The sequence below is a fragment of the Daktulosphaira vitifoliae genome, unplaced genomic scaffold (genome assembly GCF_025091365.1).
Source record: "Daktulosphaira vitifoliae isolate Bord-2020 unplaced genomic scaffold, ASM2509136v1 Scaffold_1, whole genome shotgun sequence".
NCBI lineage: Eukaryota > Metazoa > Arthropoda > Insecta > Hemiptera > Phylloxeridae > Daktulosphaira > Daktulosphaira vitifoliae.
In genome coordinates, this window is record NW_026099572.1 from 8,637,770 (window position 1) to 8,660,283 (window position 22,514).

General features: G+C 23.6%; 2 protein-coding genes across 2 annotated transcripts; both read right to left on the reverse strand.

Moving 5' to 3' along the window:
• Positions 1–2,502: 2,502 nt before the first annotated feature.
• Positions 2,503–7,665, reverse strand: LOC126894013 (phospholipase B1, membrane-associated-like). The gene is made up of 8 exons (XM_050664636.1): positions 7,493–7,665; positions 6,036–6,265; positions 5,669–5,882; positions 5,206–5,432; positions 4,976–5,135; positions 3,551–3,705; positions 2,980–3,136; positions 2,503–2,813 (listed from the first exon to the last, which is right to left on the reverse strand). The coding sequence occupies exons 1-8, from the start codon at positions 7,503–7,505 to the stop codon at positions 2,680–2,682; spliced, it is 1,290 nt and encodes a 429-aa protein (XP_050520593.1). The 5' UTR covers positions 7,506–7,665; the 3' UTR covers positions 2,503–2,679.
• A 35-nt stretch (positions 7,666–7,700) lies between these two features.
• Positions 7,701–20,737, reverse strand: LOC126894014 (uncharacterized). Its single transcript, XM_050664637.1, has 9 exons — positions 20,482–20,737; positions 18,056–18,122; positions 14,420–14,562; positions 14,290–14,362; positions 12,889–13,138; positions 12,571–12,649; positions 11,747–11,844; positions 11,559–11,637; positions 7,701–7,822 (listed from the first exon to the last, which is right to left on the reverse strand). The coding sequence occupies exons 1-9, from the start codon at positions 20,679–20,681 to the stop codon at positions 7,744–7,746; spliced, it is 1,068 nt and encodes a 355-aa protein (XP_050520594.1). The 5' UTR covers positions 20,682–20,737; the 3' UTR covers positions 7,701–7,743.
• Between the last annotated feature and the right edge of the window lie 1,777 nt (positions 20,738–22,514).

A 22,514-nucleotide genomic window follows, 5' to 3' on the forward strand; every position in this document is an offset into this window, starting at 1 on the left:
CATTATGCATCTATAAAAAATAAATTATATGGATTTGTGCATTTTTGAAAAAGTTATGGCAGTTTTAAGTAAATAAAATTGAAAAAATTTCGAAAATTAACAATTTTTAATTTTGTAATTTTTTTGGAGATTTCCCCCATTTACGGGGAATAAGGGAAATGTTTTCAATTTTCGACGGTAATATTTTCGATTAGATACGATTTGTGATCTTTTGACGTATCATTGAAAGAAATCGGTTCGGTGAGAGTTGAGAAAAAGTGGTAACAGACACACACACAAAAAAAAAACATATCATTGTAAAATTAATACTTTCTCAGCTTCGCATCGAAGCTAATATGAAATTGAAGATTCCTTTTCCTTAATCTAATACATTTTTAAATTATCTCATATAAAACACCAGATAAAGACCTCTTATACATCCCTTAATCTTTTAACAATCTATTTACAAGTTAGCTTGTTTAATATTTTGTTGTTGTTGTATTCTTATTTAAATATTAATATATAATGTTATAAAATATAATATTGTACTTGTAATTGTAAATTTAGTAAATTTTGTATGTTTTTTTCTTTATTCTATTAATTAAATCATTTGGTCTTATATCCGTTAATAAATAGTTAAATAATACGATTTTTTTTCTTTTAGTATGATTTTACTTATTGTATTAGCAATTTTTTTATTTATAGTGTCGTACGTCGGTAGTGCCCCAACGTAGACACAAAAGTTTAGCACAAATTAATTAATGTTTATATATATATATTGACGACGAGTTCGTCGTTCGAGCTCTTCTCGAGTCCTCCCGTTGGATAAACTGATCAGCCCCAATCCCTTTAATTAGTGGACTACTAAAGGGGTAGACCCGTCAGCACAGTCTAGCTCAAAAGTAGCAGACTGAAGGGTGGCTCCTTGTCAGCCACCAGCACAACTACTTTTTTACTATACCCACTAAAGGACGGTTAAGCCCAAAAACTAGATAGCTAAACTAGACTAATTATTAAGATTGACTAAAGGACCAGCAGTCCAACCTTGACTCTAGCCGCACACACACATACACAATTCTAAGAACACGGTGAATATAAAATATTTGCTCTAAGTCCAGGTTTTAAAATAGCTATTTTATTTATGCAACGTATCAAACACAAAGTCAAAAAGTAATATCAAAAATGTAACACAAAACAAAATTAAATCGTACAAAGACACTCGTGTACACGTAACTCGACGTTTCTTCGACAAAAACGTCCAGTCTCGTCCAGTCCCCGTATATTTTTCATGTTTCCCTTTTATATTGAATTATTGTATTGCTTAAGAGTTCAAAAATTGCTTACTATTATTGTAAAGCTTATATTATACTAAAATCGACGTAATTCAATACTTCCTCATCTAATTACTACAATAGTAAAAATATACATAATTTTTGTCTTTTACAATTATAAATCACACAATAAAACAATTAACGTTATTAAATTTATAAGAAGTGATTTATAGGCTAAACTTTCATATTAATGTAAGTTTGTTAAATATGTTACATTCAAGTACAATTATAATTGGTTAATCGTTCTCTAAACTTAATCAATAACCATAAAGTAATATCATAAATCATAATATGCTATTATTCATTTGACCTTTAAAAAAATGTATTTTTTTTATAAAAGAGAACAAAATTATATAGTAATGAGTTTAATAACTACAAAAAATATATTTTAATGCAGCATGCCTAAGGCAACGGAAGACTTGTTATAGTTTTAAGTGTCAAGGTCTTCTGGAGGAAATATTACGACCTTGTCTAATAAACATGTATCTACTTATATTATGGATATGATATGAATTGTAAAAAAATAATATTATGGAAAATTTGATACTAAAACAATTGCATTTATGACAATGTACCCTTAGCATTAATGTGAAGCTGAGAAGACATTAATATCTTCTTTTATATAACAAAAATTATGTTTGTCTATGTTTTTGCCAACTTTCAGAATATATTTCTATTAAGAGGACTGTTCAGCAATTAAAATTATAACATTTATAAAAATGTAAAAATACATTTATTTTAATGAAATATATATACAAAATATATTAAGCTATTTAAGTTTGAGACATTTTTTTAGCCTGGGTATTAGTTTTTATATTCAAGTTTTATAGAAGTCTGCCATCACCTCTTTTAGCTACTTTACTACTTATTCTTCAACTTCCTTACCATTAGCAAAACGTCGCCCATCAAGAATTTCCTTTCATTAGATAAAAAAATTAAAATTAGGTAGTCAGAGAAATAAAGGGGATCGATATCCCATCCAAACAACGTAAAAAGTTCCTATGAAACTCGAATTGTGCGAGGTCTTGGGGACAATTTTTAGTAACCATTTTTTCCAACACAATGATACCAAGATCTTGCGCAAAAAAAATGAGAAAAGTGCTAAATGACTACCATGTGATTCTTGTAGGACTTCATGATTTTTTTTCGAAAATTTCTCGAAGTAATGAAAAATTTAAACACAATGAATTAATGTACTTGAGTAACTTTATTGTATTTATTTATTTACATAATTAGTGTATAAAATTTCTTTATTTACATAATTCACAAAATGTCTTAGTTTTATTTTTTATTAATTTTTTAAAAATTAAGATAAGTGGTGGTTTAGATTTTTAAATTTCTAAAAATATATTTTGTTAGGAATTTATTTCTAATTGCTATTTTTCCAGGTACGAATGTATGGCCATTCGTCTGTTGGACAAATAAATCCATCTAATTCTTTAGACCAGTTAACTGATTTTTTGCCTACTGGTTGCATCATATTATTCCACAATGCATTGGCAGCTAAAAATTGAACCGTTTAAGATTTGAAATTTTTTTATAACGATTTAATTATTTTCTATTAATTAGTAATTAAGCCGTTTTGATTTAATAAATTACTAATTAGTTATCTATAAAAACTTATTAATACATTTTTAACTATGCTTAATTGATTTATTTATAAGCTTACCTCTTGCATATCCTTTCTGGCTTAAATGAAAACAGTCCGCAGATAAATAAGTTAAATCGGTTTTATTAAATTTGTTTAAAGGGAACATAATGTTTTTTGTAAAAGTTTGAAGATTAATTACAAAGTCTTCTGTACTCCTAAAGACCTCCATTTCAGTCTAATTAAACAAACATTTTATTTTAGATAAAAAAGTTTCAAGTATAAAAAAAAATAAAATAGCCTAGTCGAATTGAAAGTGGCGTCACCAAACACTATCAATAGGTTAATACTCAGTAATTAGCGGCCGGTTAATTAATTGAAGTGATCACTTATATCAACGGCGAAGGAATAATTACAGTGAAGTTATTCTTTTTTTGAAGCAGACAGCAATATTCCAAATTTGCTTGTTTTTAAGTTATAATGAAAATAATACTGCTAATTTTATTGTAGTTTATAATTGTAGGCTTTTAAGTTTTACTAAAATTCTTACTTTATGTTAGAAACTCATTAAAAATAATATAATTATTAAAAAAAATAGTCAAATCAATTAATAAAGGTGGGATATATATGAATATATGAATGAAATTCTTACAACTTCTTTTTCGATCATTTTAAATTGTTCCATTACATTAATGTAATCCTGTTGTTTATTCTTATATTGTAGAGTAAGTAGACATGGGCATTCTCCTCTATTTATTATTTGACAAGATAGTGGCTTTCCAGTGAAATTTATTATAACATTCAAATCTAGATAAATTAAAATTTGTTAAAGACATTGATGCAATAACTAAATACATTAACCATTCATAAATGTTCAAGAAACACAATTATTAGTTTTTTTACATGAAATTATATAAAAAGAGATTTGTCTCTTATTTTTATAAATTATAAGATACTTTTATTCAAAACTCTTTAACAAATTATTGAACATTTCTATTTTTACAGATATGTACATTCTATTTAATAAAATAATGTAAAAAAGTGATTTTCAGAACTATTGAACGTATTTGGTTTTTAAACCAGTTCTTTCAATTCAAAATAAATATTTAAATGCATTTTTTAAAAATAATGTTGCTTTTAAATTGTTGCTAATTGAAATTATTTGGCAAAAAAGTAAATTCTGTTATGTTATTTAAATATTGCAATTAGTGTTAAAATTTCAACAAAAATAATAATTTTAATAAATAATATAGCTTAAAAAATTAAAAAAATATAACCAAACATAGATATTCTTCAAAGCATATAATAGTTTTTGTATAAATTGTTAATAGAAATTTCATTTTATTTTTGAAAGGGCTTCATTTTTAACTCAATCCACAACATAATATTGTTCTATAATTTTAAACAGTAGGGTTTTTCTAAAAATTGTATTTAATTATTTTTATTTCAGTTTTGTTAAACTAATTTTATTGGTTTTTAATAAATTTTATTAATTTTAGTAAATTAAATAAAAAAATTAAATTTAATATCATTTTACTTTGTTTTTGAACTGTGCATTTTGCTTTTCCGATATTATTCAACAGAAAGAAAGTAAAACTCCATTATTGTATAGCTAACATTAAAAATAGATTTTTTAACCCATTGTTCCCCATCGTTTCATAAACGAAACATTTATACATTTTTTTATATATATAATTGAACGAAATTACTTTTTGTCAAGTGCATCTTCACGCAATTGATTTGAACAATTTCACATAAATAATAAATAATGTACATAGTTAATATCAACGTTCCGTATACATAACATTTTATTGTATAAAAAGTTAAACGATATTAGTTTTTTGACTAAATTGTTAAATGAGTATATACTAAAGAAATAAAATGTAGTGCAAATATAAAATTAGGTTTTTCTATCCTTTAGTTCTAAAGGGTTAAAACTATAGAAAAATAGAGATTTTTTAGTAGAAAAACGTATAAATTTATATAAATATTGTAAATTCGTTTTTTTTTTATGAAAAAAAAAATGTCAATATACGTTAATTGGTTTTGACATATTTGAATTATATTAAAAACCTACTTATACTCATCACAAAATTTATCATTGTCCTCGGTAGATTATTTTTAATATATAAGAATGAATTATATAATTTTTCTTTGTAAGTTTTCAATAATTTTATATTGTCTTCGTAACACAGTTGTAAACAAAATGTATTAGGGCCCAACATTATAGTTATTAGCTGTAAAGTGACATTAATTTATAAATAATCATCGTTGAGCATTTAAGTCCAGACCAATTATAGCTAATACCTTCCAGTCGTCATTTAAATTTACACGCTTATCGTTTTTAATTCTTTTTACTAACTCTTTGGTCATAAAAAATATATCAACACTTAGAGCTCCAGTTTCAGCAACATTAAATTGAGAACCACGTTCTTCAGCTAAAGCATCGCCATATGCATAACCGAATAACTTCGGATTAAACATTTTTATAATATTTGGTAATGTCAAATACTGTTTCCATGTTCCTTCGCCCCCTAAAAAATTAAAATATATGTAGTATTATAAAACAAATTTTAAATTTCAGTTTTTGATAAAATATTTGAAATTTAAAAAATATTGTTAAATTTTTTATATTTATTTAAAGCGCTTATATTATAAACATTTTTCTGTTCTATTGATTTTGATTAATTATTTCGTGTTTTTTTTTGATAACAAATATTTATAACAAAGTTGTGTTTTTAAAATAAAGAATATTTGTTAAGAATTATACCTCCAGTCCATGATACCCCACGACTTTCGATTAGTACTTCATATATACTGTTCGAAAAGCTTCCTAGTCCAACGGATAACGAATCTCCAATGCTCCCTATTATATCTATGTCTCCAGGTCTCAGTTGATGAACGCTAGAAGGTCTTATGAGAGATCGAGTACTATTCGTAGTACAAGGAAAGTTTGTAGAATGGAATACACGAGTTTGAGTTTTCTATGACAAGTATTATTTATTTATTTATTTCTCATAATCAACGAAAAAAAATTCCAATTGATTTTTTAATTAAATTACATTAACTAAAATAGAACTACAAGGAATGACGTATGAATTTTTAATTGCTATAAATAATTCAGTTGTTATACTAACTTGATTAATTTCAGCAAAACTTCTGCGATTAGAAGACTTTAATAAAACTTGTAAAGTTCTTCTGACGGGATAAAAGTGTTTGTCTTGTAATTCCAATATATGTTTTGGTACTCCGGTCATTTCATCGTCAGTAAAGCGGTTCATCCATGCTGGTACAAGACTATTACTTTGTACTATTACTACAGGTATCATTATACAACATAGTGTTGTAAAAGTGTCAAGTGTCATTACTTTTATACATAAAAATAATAAATAGAAAAATTAATCGATTTTAAAATAACTATTTCAGTTGAACTTAATGTGTCACATTCATTCAAGTAACACAATTGTTAATTATTATTTACCTAAACGCAAACAGTGTTTAGTGTGCATTTTCAGTAACATCAATATTTGATTAACGAGCGCAAATGTTAATGTTATTTAATGTGAAATTTTCATTTAATACACATTCTTTCCTACACACTTAACATTAATTATGAAAACTCTTTAAAAATATTTATGAATTATTCTTTTAATATTATTTAGATTATTTAAAATACGTCAATAATTTATCGGTTGTAATTTATCAGTAAGCAATTAGATTTAAATATATACTAAATCGTTATTTGTATGTGGTCATCTTAAGTATGGAAACTATTTAATAATGTATTAAATAATATATATTTTAACACTAACATTTAGAGTATTTACATACACTACCGTATTTAATTTTTGGCGTCCTTTTTGTTCTAACTAACCAGCGATATTTGTTCACAACTTAACCTTAATCTTTTTTTATTTTTATTTTCTTAGCAGTATAAACAAAGAAATATAAAATTTTCTAAAAAATGAAAATTTTTGCCCTGATATTTTTCAACTAAATATTAAAGATGATTAAATTATACAATCAGTGCATTTGAGTAATATTTACAGTATTTTAAAAAGAAACGTACAGACTTTTATTTTGTTTTTTTTAGTGAAGATTAATTAATATTGTTAATAAAAAAAATTAAAAACTTACTTTTACATAAACGACAATTTTTTTTTTATATAGGAAATAAATTCTAGGATTGCATCTTATTACATTAATAGGAATTTTTTAAATTTGATATACATTTTATTTATTATGTATGCATTGCTAAGTGGCCTACCTAACTCAATTGGTAACGTGCGTGTCTCGTTACGAAGGTACGAGGGATTTGATACATTATTATAGAGCACTGATTAAAAGTTTTATTTTTTCGGATATTTATAAATAATAAAAAAATCAAATTATTAGGAAATTCAAAAATATAACGTATTTTCAAAAATATATTAACAAGACTTTTTCTTTTAGATCTATTTAATGAATACTCACATCGGGGAGTTTACAGTTTATGATCATTTCAATATGTACTTCAAGTAATTAAATTTTTTAACAAGATAATTTACAAGGATTTAAAAAAATCAAAAATTCAATTTTCTTAAAATCTACTAACCTCTATGTAGCATCCTTATTCTATTTTTCAATGAAAATAAATTAAAACTTATTATAATTAATCCATGTATAATTCAATGTGATATTACACGCCAAGCGTGAATATTTTCGGTTTTACAACAAAAAAAAAAAACGTTTACGACAAGTTCATGGCACACACACCTTCTAACAAGTTACATTATCTACTGTTGTCCGTAGCGGTCATTACCAAGCGTGTAGAGTATACACACATCACAACTACATAATTATGGGTCAGGTTTTTTTTCTGCTAATACACAACTTGACTGGAGTCTCACGTAAAGGTCGAGGACTTGATAGAACCTTGCCTGAACTTAAAAATAATTAATTGATGTATTAATACATTAAATAGATAAATTGTTTCTTTAAAAACTATACATAATTATTTCATGTTCATAACATATAAGAACTAACTGAAATACTCGTCGTTACTTGTGTACAATCACAAAAGAAATCTTATCACTTATTCAATTTTATTGACTTTAATATTAAATTATAAAAAAATAAAAGTGACATGCTAATAAATGTGGGGACCCAGGGCTTCTCCTGGTATTAGATATTGGACGATAAATTACTTGTACTTGGATATTCGGTATTAATTTACAAAATCGACTTAAATTATATGAAATTTAAGTGTTATAATAGAAAATACTTATTAATTTTATAATGTTTAACATTTTTTACATGTAACTTTTATTTAATTTGTATTCGCTAATTCATGTTAGCATTAAATTTATCACATGACAAATATAAATGCTAACAACAAATATTATTATATAATTTAAAGAAAATTAAAATGTTTTAATTAGAATAGGATTAGTTCAATACTTATTAATAAGTATTACAACTATAATTTATTAAACTATTTACTATAAGTAAATTATTTTTTTTTTTGTTTTGAAAATCTCAAAACAAATCTATTTTCTTTTTAATTAAAATAAGTAAATAATTAGAATTTGCTTTTCTGATTCGTTTAATTGGCTTGTTTTTAGTTAAGGATTACTAAAGGATATTAAATAATTTATTATACTATCTAAACTAGTTCTAACAATTTAATTTCGTTTTAGAATCAGATAAATAAAGAATTTGAATAATAAAATAGAGACGAATTTTTCTATATTTTTACCATTGTCACAAAGCCCATCATTATAATAATTCTGATTATTAGAATTCTTTTATTTATAATATGTTAATTAATAAAAATAACTATTAGGCTTGAATAAAAAAAAGATACACCTACTAATGAACAATGACATTAATAGTCGAGGTCTTAGTTAAATAAAACATAAACAAGTAACTATACACTGTGTGTGTGGGACTATCAAATTATGTTCTAAAGAAGTAAACATTATATTTTTTCCCATGAAATGTAAATAAATCATACTTAAAATTATTTATTCACTTAAAATATTCAATGTTCATATTTGATAGAAAATTTTTTATAAAAGCTAGATATTGAAAGTCTTTTATTTAAAAATAATAAGGTAAGACGTGTTATAAATTTGCAGTGATCTTAATATATTTGTATAATAAATAAGAACATTTTTTTCATAAATTTAGTTTGGGAGCAGTTTAAAGGCGAGTTTTATGTAATTCTATACCTCTAGTATAGGTTTTGCATATCAATGTGTCAAATTTTAAATAAGTTAAGGGATGCCGGGACACAACGGATAGATCAAATTTAATAGTCAAAAAAATTATTAAGTGTGTTGCCAACATTCTTTTAATAAGTAATAATTTCGTAAAATTAATTATTATATAGTTGAATTGTTCTCTTGGAGTTTTAGTAACTTCGTAAAAAAATTGAAAATTATTCACTCTGTCCGATTACTTAATAAAATATTCACTTTACAGGGGTTACCTCCGAAACTGTTTTAACTTAAGTTTAAGAATAGTTTTAATTTGGCAACTATATATTTTGCCCGAACTGTTTTTTTAAAATTAAACATTTTTAACTATAATTAGAGTTGGTGAATTACACAAAAATTAAAATATAAAAAGTCTATAAATGTACAATTACTTTTATGTACTCGAAATATAATTGCATTAATTATTTTAATAAATATTGATAATTCATTGCTATTATCATAGTAGACTGCTAACTAAATGGTAGCCTAATCACATTGTACTTTTAGTACATGTTTACAAAATGTATTTATGAAAATTTAGATTTTGAAACATTATCATTATTCACTTTACTCAGTTTTTCCATATTCATTAAATATTTACTGTCTAGAAATTTAATAATTTTTTTTTTTTTTTTTATAATAATAATCTTAAAAAAATAATTCATTTTAAACAATAAATTTAATAAAATAAAAACAAATATTTTTGTATGTTAGTTAAATATATTGAGTTGATCTGTACACATTTTTATTTTAAATTATATGTATATTTTATGTTACAGGAGTATAACAATGTATGTAATACTTTGAAGTTGTTTTATTATGATTTATTGCCAATTATTGTCGGTCAATGGTTGACACGCTACATAAAAACCAACGCGGCAATTTTCAAGAACGTGACATAGAAATTATTAAATAATTTTACATAAAATGTAAGCATATTTTATAAGGAGACAATTATTTTTTTTTTTTTTGCGCGATATACACAATGTGACCTTGAGATTATACTACAGATTACCTGTTGTATATAAACATCCTATAATAGTAAGGAAGCTCTAATGTTATTGAACATTAAAGTTCATAATTAAAAAACTACAAGTAAAATAACCTACGTTTTGTTAATTTTTCTAAGCCAGTTTTTTTTTCTATGAATAAAATAATTTAAAAAAATTAAGTATTACACAAGATTAAAAATGTTTAAATTCCTGATATGTTTGAAAGTGAAGATCTTAATTTATTAATCTTGAATTTTCAGGAATTCAAGATTATTTTTATTTTATTATTTTATTTCAATAATAAATTATTAATTTTAATGACTCCATAAATTTGGAATAAATTTTAAATTTATTTAAATATTTTTTAAATAAAAATTTACAACAATGTAATATTAAAAATGTTGTTACATTCTTTATAAAGTAATAAGAAAAGGTTAATTTAAGTCGTACTCAAAGGTTAAAAACAGGTAGTATAGGCATTTTTCGGTAGAGATTATGTTCATTTTTTTACTAGAATGGGATTTATTAGGATTATTTATAATTTTAATATGTTAGTTTTCATGTTAAGAAAAAATAAGCTAACAAGATAAAGATAACAGTTTGAAATTAGTAAAATAGTTATTGGTTATGTGTATAGTTATTGGCATATTTTAACTATTTTATTAATAAAAAACAAGTATGTTGGTTTTTTAAATTAATTAATTATATTTAATAATTAGATTGACCAATTTATTTAATAATTTTGTTAATAATTAAATTTTTACTTAACTATGAAAGGTATTTTCATCAATTAAAAAAGGTATAAATAAAATAATTGTGTCATCTGAATTACATTAGATCCTACTGAAAATAATCGTGCCAATAACTATATGTTATAAACAAAATGTAAAAATCTGTTATTTAAAAATAAATTATAAACTTAAACGAGTTTTCAAGGCATAACATAAGTTCTTATACGATTAAGTAATATTAAAATTATATTAAAAATATTATTAATTTAAAAACTAAAAAATATTAAACTCAAAAGCCACCAAAAATTACTGAAAAGTGGCGGATACGTATTTTGGAAACAATGGTACCATTATCAACGCTAAACACATAGTATGAGTATTAAACCATATTAATATTTTAATAAAATTGTCACAAATTAGTACTTATAAGTTTAATAGTCCTTTATTTTATTGTTTAATAATAACTACAATTTTATAAATTTAAAATTATTAACTCTGCGGCATTATTTGGAATCCTATTTGTTAAAAAATTATTTTTTTAGTTTTCCTAAGATAAGTATAGAAGACATTAGTCTGGTATGTAAATTCGATTTACATATATATTAATCAAAATGTTGATGCTTAAATTGATAATGAATACTACTTATAATATTAAACTAAAGCACTGATTATAAACTAAGCCTATATTAATATATTACTTTGATGTTTTAAAAAAACACTTGAGTATGTCTGGAAATGTAAGACCAGTAAAAAGCTTCATTAGACAGGCGAGAATAACTGAAAGAGAAATAAATTACGATAAAAGATCTATCATAAAATTTAGTAAAGTTATTTTTTAAAATAATATCTGAAATAAATGTAATATAATTTTACAGAGTTGTATTACTTATTAAATCAATGAAGTCTTTTTTGGCCTTTAATATTAACCTTTCAGTAGCTGGTTTTATCATTGTTAAAATACATCGTGTTGTGTTATCCTCTGTTCTAAAAAATAAAAATTTGTTAGTATTTCTAGGTAAGTAATAAATAAAAATATTAATTAATTTGTAATGGTAATTATACGCAATCATTAACTTAAAAGAAAGCATCTATATTAGCTATGGAAAGTGTTAAGAAAAAATTGTTGTTTGGGTGGTAATTTAGCTAAGTTTTTAATTTGATCCATTTTTTTTATTTTACTTATAACTGTTTTTCGATAAGATCAACACATACTAATAGGGTATGCTCCTCGTAAGATACGTCATCGATAACTTTAAATTCACAGCTAAGTGATGATAAATCTATATTAATAAACGCGAGTAAAAAATGCTAACAAACTGTTATCATTTTTTTACCATGTAAAAATCGAGTCCTAAAAAGAAGGCTAGGTAAATTAATAAAAAATTAATTAACACTATTTATTAATTTTTTGTACAATTTTCTTTCTAGTTTTTTAAAATTCAAAATATTATTTTGATTCAATTGATAAAGTGTAGTCATTCATCAATTAATTACAGTAATATGATAAAAATATTATTATTGAAGGTAAACAATCTGCAATGTTTTGTTAGAAATTTTAAATTAGATACAATAAAAATTTTGTGTTCCTTTTAATATTAATACAAATACATTAGACTTGACATATTTTTCATTTGGTTCACTGCTGAATTTATTGGTTAAAATAGTTAATTTAATCGAATGTTCTAACTAAATCGTTGACTAATAACATACTTGTGAATATGATTCCAAATATATTTGAGTTCGATTTCGGCGCAGTTCGGAAGACAATTACAAAATGTCTCATTTAAAGCTAAAATTAAAAATTAAAATTATTAATTTTTATTCCTAGACTTTATATCGTATAAACTTTCAACATTAGGTTCTAAGTAAGGTCGTTCATTAAAAATAAACAAATTAACTGTTTTGTACATAAATATTAATAATTTTTTTCAATTTTAACACACATTTCTTCATTATTATTAAAAAAAAAAGATTTTAAGTCAATAAATAATTTTACTGATTAAAAGTATTAATTCAAAAAAATTTTACCATACAAACTGGGTTTATACATAGCACATTCAAGCAAACAGGCAGTTTGGCTGTACATATTGTGATGTATAAGTTTTTTCTCATTTCGTAACAAACAACCTCGTTTAGAAGAATCCAAAATTGTTAAAGAAGAATCTTCAATAATTTGTCTTGTTGAATATATAATCTCAATTTCATTGTTCAAATGAATATTAAAAAGTGGCTCTTGAGATTTCCCGAATAACACATAGGTAGGATCGTGCAACGCAATCTAGTGATATTATTAAAACTAATTCACTTAAGTTAAAAAAAAACGAATAGTAAATAAAATTTTTTTCTATTTAGGAAAATCTAGAAGAATAATACTAATACTATACAGGGTGTTCAATAAGTTCGGAAACACCCATTTTTTAGAGCCGCTATTGAGTTTTNTATATTTGACTACTTTAATTTAGCTGTCGTAATATATTTTTTATATTCATCACTAATGTCTACCCCATTTGACAAACACCTAGGTTAATGAACTAAACAAGGTTAATAAATACATATTTAAACTCTATCTATTTTTTCGGATATTTTTAACAAACAACGATGGTACCAAATAAAAAGTTTAAAAAGATAACACGATTTAAAAAAAAAATATTCAATTGGAAAAATTTACTCTTTATATCTTACTCTCCGAATTTATTAATTTAGGAATAGCCTTGTCTCTAAACATATAATTGAATTTAAATTTAATTAAGTAGTTTTCCTAAAGGAAAATTTTTTAACTTAATAAACTTTATACAGAGTTATATGAATTGAGTGCGTTATGATAGAAAAATCACTCTGTGTATATTATATATTTTTAAATAATTATAAAAATAAATAATAAAAAAAAATTATAATAATTGTAAAAATAAAAAGTTGTATTTGTAAAAAACCAGATTGTGCACTCAAAAGGTGTTGAAAAAAATCAATTCAATAATCGGTGCTATAGCGCTTCCAAAATGGCGTTATTACGTGTTAAAAACCAAATTATTATTTTTATTTTTATTTTGAATAAGATAAATTTTACATCACTACGAATAAATAAAATGTATTTTTATCATATTTTATATCTTAATTAAATTTTATTTACTTTAAAATTGGGAATAATAATAATGATTTATGAACGGTTGATATTATTAATATTGATAACTGTCGGGGTCAGTGTGACAAATATATGCATATTAATTGAAGAATACTATAAATTGAATTATTTTAACGAGATATTTTAAGGGAACTTAATTAGAGCATGTTCTAATCCAAATGCATTTTCTGATTTCAATTAATATAAGTTAATAGTTCTAATTCATATATTCTATTTATACATAATCAATATTTTATTGATAAATTAAAAAAAAAAGAAAAGCACCTAAATTATTTTCAAATTATACTTACAACAGAAGGCAGTGAAAATTCGATTATTAATGGTCCTATCTTTGAAAAGTGGCTTACAGATAATTTTTTTCTTCTACAAAATCATACTGTTATTAATATTAAGATAACTAAATCAATAGATAATTATTACTTTTCAATAGTTTGTAAAGAATTTATAGAATAACAAGGTTGATTAATTAAAAGCCGGTTTGATTGAAAATGACGGCAGCAGTTAAATTTTTTTCCGCACCATGAACATGATTTAAATAATTGATTACAAATGGCAATGACATTCTAAAAGTTTAAATCACCTTACTATTAATAATTAATACAAATAATTTTTAAATCTAATTTATTCATTAAATTAAATAATATTATAAAAACAGTGTAAAGGGGCTTTTGTCAGCCTACAACAACATAGTTTGCCGGTTTCATAAGGACTAGCTATGGTAGCCTGACACCTAGACTAGATGTCACACCTATCAGATATGATTATCAAACTATGTGTGGAATTTAATTTTAAGTTATTAATAATTTAATTTGAGTTAATATGTCGTTATATGTAAATTATTATAACATCTCGTGGTTTATTAACCACAACTATGATAATTGAAGTATAAGCAGTTGATATGTAAAACATAGCGTAGTCTGTGTCTAGATTAAGGAACAGAAATAAAATACACGCGAGTACTTAAGCTTCTCTCGCAATAAAATAAACATTACAATTAATGAAATTAAATTTAATCGTTCAAAAAAAAGAAAATTAAATAAAACATGGTCAAAAATATGAATTTATCAAAAATCATGTTAACAAATTAAGGCAACAAAAATAAAATAATTAAACAAAATAAATTAATATAATAAACATTATGGACTGTATTAGAATACATCTGTTATTATTAATCGAAAATTAATGAAAAACACCAGGAGCGGTTTAGACACTTGCTCTTTAGTGTTAGCTAGAAGGAAAAGGAAACATATGTTCTTCATACATAAATAAAGTAAAATAATTTATAAAACATAGCTTATTACATAAATATAATTATAAGAAAGAAAACGAAATGGATGGGTCTCCGAAGAGACCCATCCGTTGGGCTGTATGCTTCGTTAAAAAACATGGCTCTACTCTATCATTGAAAATAATAGTGACTAGGAAACAAAAAACATGTGTACTCTAGCACGGTTAATAACTGAAAGGCCGACGAAGAGCCAACATTGATTTAACAGTAATTAAAAGACGGCTAGTCTTTTTGTGAAGAATCAATACCGATAAACAATTTGATTTTAACTGTATTTATTCTCTCTCATCGCCTTATCTGGCGGCTAACGGCAAAAATAATGGCTTGTTGACACATCTGTGTCAGAAATAGTTTCATTCACGCATTTTCTTGCACAATTAAAAAAACAGATAACAAAAATGATAAAAGATCCACTTTCAAATTTGTAATGTTACAACAGTTAAAATTATTTTTCAGACTACCTGTAAAGGTTGTATCTAATCAATGCAAATTCTGTAATAATTGAGAAATTTGACACAATTTCAGACGTTAGTACACAGTTTATTACTTGATACTAATATATTTTTCAGTCTTTTAAAGTTGATATATAGTGATTAATTAAAATAAAGATAACTTAATATGTTTTCATAACTAGGTTTCTGTATAAATAACTAAAATTCATTGGCTAAAATTAAAAATTATGGCTATCAAGTAAAACATTTATTAAATGCATTTTATTTTTATGGTAGGTGATAAGAAGTTTTTATTAATAACACAAAAATTTTAATTATATAATTTAAATTTTGTTATAAACGATTTTACCTTACACAAATTGCATATTATATTATGACAATTCAGCACAGTAAGGTCATAGCTTTGTTGGGACAAATATAGCTGTTATCTGAAATTGGTGAAAATCACAATCATAAAAACTCTTTGATGTGAATTGTAAAGTGAAATATTAATTTTAATATGATAATTCAATATCTACATTACATTATTATCATTATTACTTTTGGTTCTTTTATGACTTTTAGCTTCGATGCGAAGATGAGAAAATATTACTTTTACTAGGATGTGATTTTTTTTTTATTTATTCATTATTTGTTGTGTCTGTAGCCACTTTTTCTCAGCTCTCACCGAACCGATTTTTTTCAACAATACGTCATAATATTTAAAATCGTATATAGTCAAAGACATTATCCTCAAAAATTTAAAACATTTCCCTCATTCCCCGTAAACGGGGGAAATCTCCAAAAAAAAATACAAATTTAAAAATTGATAATTTTTGATATTTTTTCAATTTTTTTACTTAAAACTACCATAACTTTTTCAAAAATGACTAAATCAATACAATTTTTTTTTATAGTTACATGAGGTACTTAATTATCATTTTGTATATTTTCTTTATAAATCTGGCCCTTTGCCTACCCATAGGGGTAGGGACTGAAAATGACAACTATTTCACAAAAAATTAACTTTGTCAACTTAACATTTGAAAGTGTTTCGGAAATACTGACACTTTTATATTAAAGCTTATGTAGTATACTTTATTATAGAAAAAAATTTCGAACTACATTTTATCTTCATGGTGAAAATGGATACCGTATGCTATTTTTGTGTTAAAATTTTCAATTTTGTATTTTATTTTAAAATACCTTACAAGAGTTTTTGAGTTTGCAAAAATTTTTCAAATCATTTGATTTTTATCTCATTTAGATTCAATAACTTTAATAAATATCAAAGACCCCATCACTGTAGTCCCCTCTTGCTTGAAGAAATTTTTTATTCATATTAAAGTTTTTTTACTATGTGATTTTTTTTTTATGGCTCTCATTTATTTTGTCAGCACTCACTTGAAAAACTTTTTCTAACGATACATCAGATGATCTCAACTATTATCTAGTTAAAGATATTACCCTAAAAAATTGAAAAAAAATTCCACTTTATCAATGAAAAATTTATTTAGCTCACATTCTCCAGTGAGACAATTAAAATCATTAATTTTTAATGTTTTTTAAGTATTTACTATCGAATTAGGTTTGATAAGATAATAGGTTTCAACTACAAAATTAAATAATTTTTTTCTTTATAATATATTAATTTTTTAACTTTATTTGTGTGGTGTGTTACTAATAGTCTATAATATTCCAAATTTTTTGGTAACATGTTGCTATACATGTATTTTTATACAAATGTATAAATTGTATTATTACAAAAATTTTTACAATTATAATCAAATTTTATAATACACTCAATTATATAAATTTTTTTCAACAACATTTTGATTGGTTTTCTTAGTTAAAGTAAATCATTAAAATTTATTATGTTCTGAATATTTCAATTGTAGAATCTTTTTAGTCACCAAACGTTATTTAGAAATAATTTCTATTTAAGTGATAAAAAAATATTAAGCTTTTCTGATAAATTTACAGTAAATATATATAAATTATACGATTTCCTGACTGCATATTAACCTTAACAATACTATTTTTTTATTTTCATAAAATAATAATCAACCAATTTCTTAGAATTAAACACTTTCTACAGATTTGCATCAAAGCGTTTCTTATGATAGTGATTTTAATTACTGTCAGATATCATCTATACTTGCCCCAACTATGCTACGTCCATACTTCCGCGGCCTCACTGTGCTACCGTTCTTTTTTATGCTATCATAAATAAGGAAATAATATTATTAAAGAAATGAGTAAATTAAAAATAATAAATGAATAAATAAAATTGTAGATTATTATAATTATTAATATTTTTAGTAAAATTAATCTTACTTTTGCTCTAAATTCCTTGGTTCTTGTTAATATATTTGTATTGAGTGGATAATCAACTTCAGTGTTACTAGTAAAACCAAAAATTATATACAATATCCAATATTTTAGTTAAATAATATTTATTTAAATTTAATGATACAAATTTCATAAATCCCTATTTAATGTGCATCTTCTCACTTTTTAGTTTCATTGTCACAACAATCCGTGTTAGACATTTGAACGAAAGTTCGATATTAGGAATAGGTTATTAATTTATATAAAAACAACTAGTATATTATTGTAAAATCAAATATATTTTAAATGTATTTGTCATCAATGAAATATAATTTTAAAATAAAAAAGTAAAATCAAAATTGTTATAATATAATAATAAAAATCGTAAAATAATTCAGTCAATATTGTCAAAGGTTAAAATACAAAAGTTTGGTCTATAGACTGTACTCTTTGTGGACTTTATGAATTTAATTTGAATTAAATTATTTTATGACCTTTACTATTGTATTTTACTTTCATCTTTTTTGTTTATTTACTTTTAACTTAATTGATGATAAATATAAATATATTTTAATATATAAATGTATTATATATTAATATAAATATATATATATTTATATATATTTTACAATAATACAGGAGATTCTTTTATTTAAAAGAATAACTTATTCCTAATATATAACTCGCACGAAAAAGTCCTAGTCTGAAATTATCTGCTCACTTTTTTTGTAGATTATTTTTTGGCCATTTAAATGTGTATACTGGTATTCTCAAGATTATGATGGCAAAAACAATATAATAAGAATGGTGTAAAAGTAGAAAATTGGAAAACCCCCAAACAAAATTCTTGGGAAAAAGTCATAGTAAAAGAATTTATAGTTAATAAGTTTTATGAGAATGTCCTAAATCAATTTTATAACTTTGGGTCTATCAAGCTCAAAGAAAAATGATTTCTGTAATAGCTAATAAATAAAGTAAAACAGAGTTATAAAGCTTACATAGAATATTACATCTCTAATTAGATTAAAAATTTCAATTGATCCTGACTTGTAATTTGGCTTTTATAGTTTTACAATGGATATTTAATTAAATTTACCAAGTAATTTTGGGAAACTAGTCAAAGAATTTATGATTTTAATAATTTATCACTATTATAATTTACAATCTTATCATATATCTAAAAAAGTTAATCAAAAATTAAAATATACAACTATTTTGTTAAAAAATTTTAAAACATTTGTAGTGATATTTCCTTTCTAATATATTAATGTTATATTAAGGTACTACTAAAAAACTAGAATATCAATACTAAAATTAAACAAATGAATAAAGGTAAAAACTAATTGATTAGGATTCAACCAATTAATTTTGAGTTAATATTCTAAAATAATTATTTTTATGATTTGTTTTGATTTCGATGTTTAGTACATGATTATTATTTTTAATATTTTTGTATAGATGGCGCTAACACTATGAGTAAAACTATTTAATAAAAAATAAATTGTACAAAGCACTTATATTTTACATGAATTATAAAATTATTTAACGAAAAATATAAATTTTACTTTTCATTAATTTCCAAAATAATGTTACATAATGTAAAAAAAATACTTTATGTTTCCTATTTTAATTAAAATTATTTTAGAAAATTTATTGCAAAAGTCATTAAGTAAAATACAACTCAATTGCTTAAGCTTAATTTTGTTCATTTTGGTTGTAATAATATATTTAAATAATTAATAATCAATTAATATAAAAAAAAAATGGGTATATTGACAGTATCTTGGCTTGCAATTTTTTTTTTTTGTATCAATAATCTTAACAAAATTATCATTGATTGATATTTTAATCTTAAATGCCTAATAATAAGTGTAATAATTTTGAATTCGATAATTACAACTAGTTTAATTTGTTCACATAATTTAAAATGAATGTTTTGAGTAATGATTATTTTTAGATTGAAGCAGTATAGGGAACCAAGTCCTCAAAAAAAATTAATCCTATAAAATTCCAGAACTTTATATGTTTTGTGATATAAAAATATTATTGTGGTGGTAAATTTAATTGAGTCCACTTAATTTTTCAAACTCCACCACTATAAATTTGGAACAGTTGTTTATTTAATAGAAATAATTGTAAGCTTATTTGTGACTTTATAACTTATTAGAGAGCAAAATGAGTAAGACAAAAATATATTTTTTTTGAATTTAAGATGATATTTTTGATAACAAAAATATATAATAAAATATAATTTAAATAGAAATATTTATAATAGTAAAGTTTTTATTATTTTTGTTTATTAACATTAAAATATTAAGGCTGTCATTAACTTTACTCGTTATAAATAATATTTAAATGTGTTATAGGTTCACTTATCGAATAATTAATGATACATGTATTAAGAATAAATCGGCATTCATTAATTAACAAACCTGTACATCAAGTTTTTTTCAGAGTAGCAAACTGTCACTGCAGGCAATTCCGTAGACCAATGTAAGTATGCAGTGTCTGCATCACAGTATGAACCATTACTTTTGTATGAGTTTGTAACATAATGCAATGCCAAACTAACCATAATACACCGGAAGCTATATCGACGGATTAATTTTATGAAGTAATTTGAGTGTGTCATTTTAAATCAATGCGGAGCAACTTTCATAAACAACACACCATATGTTATTTTAAACACTATTCAAATAGTGTCCCTCAAAAAATCTATACTGAATTGTAATGATTATATAAAACTACATGAAGTAAAAAAGAAATAAATATAATAATAATCTGTAATAATAATTTTACATAGCGTGTTTAATACTGAAACATTGGTTTCATTTTTATCTGATAGTTATTTTATATAGCTAAAAAAATCGATCCATATATATTAATAGACTGTAGTTTATATGACTGAAATCCTAATAAAATTAATTTAATAGATTCAAAATAGCAGTAAAAAGCATATTGTGGTTTAGCTTAGATGTTTTGAGAAACGTATAATAAAGATTTCATTATAAAATGCTATAACTTAAAAATCACCTTTAACTAATGGAATTTTGGTATAAAAACCGTAGTTTTAATGTTTATAAAACCAAATGAATTTACATAATTTTTAATTTAAAGTTTTGCCAGTATCTAATTGTTTCTCTATAAAATGTTGAAATTCCATCATTTACAACTATAAAATATCTTGGATTTACATTAGACTATTGTCTTATCTGCGTTAACAATATCCATAATAAAAGACTTCTACTTAATCGACACCTGATATTTTTAAAACACTAATCATTAATAACAAACAAAAATCTAAAAATATGAAACTACTAATGTACAGATGTATTATTTATGTTGAATTATGACCTCCAGCTTTGGGAAATTTCAAAATATCCAAATTAAATAAATCTCTAATAATTTGAGATTTTTCAAAAATATAATTTAAGGAAAAAAAAATAAACTTTTAAAATGAAAGTATCATAACTATCATGCTAACCAAATTAAAATCGCTAAGAAGAAGCAATAATAATCTATAAAATTAGAATTTTTTTTTATCGCTTTATTAGCCCATTAAGGGCCATAGTGGTCTCCTCCAAAGGAGGAGGTTTCTTAATCATTTATATTCTGGAACGGGTAGTTGGTCTGTCGCCGGAAAGAAGGATGGCGGACTCCAATTACCGAAACTCTCGTTCGGCAAATGAATCCGCCCGTGACCGAACCGTCACTATAAAATGAGAAATAATAATTTAAAATAAATAATTATTTAATATTTTCACCTTAATCAAATCGGTATTTTACTTATATCACAGGAAATAATAAGTCTATAATACTAAGCGTTTCACAAATTTACTAAACATTTTCACCGACATCGAAACAAAAATGATCAACTAATTAGAAAAAGTTACAAAGAACGAAAACGATATAGCAAAAGTTTGGGTATCCGGTCATATAAACATATCAAAAATATCAAAATATCAAATAAATTTACAAATAAAGCTTTAGAAAACACAGGAGCAAACAATATAGACGACAAGACGTACATTAACATAAAAAAAGAGATCAAATACACAACACCATACAAATCTGGCAAAAAAATGAAAAAATTCAAATAAAAGCTCAGAAACTCTTACATTAGTATTAGTAATGAAAATAAAATTAATAGAATTTTTCATAGGACATACACCATACACTAATTTATAGTTTTCTAATAGAGAAAGGATACCTCCAATATGTTCTATATGTGATGTACCTTAATTGATCAAACATATTGTTAAAGATTGCATAAATTACGAAGAAACCAAAAAAATGTTCAAAATAAGCCTCCATCCTAACTGAAAACTTTGGACCACACTTAGGTAAACAAATTAAACTCATTACATTTTTAAATATAGACAATAAGATATAAAATAAATTCGCTAAAACAACTGTAAATACATTTTTAATTATATAATAGTAAATTATTAATTTTCATATTGAT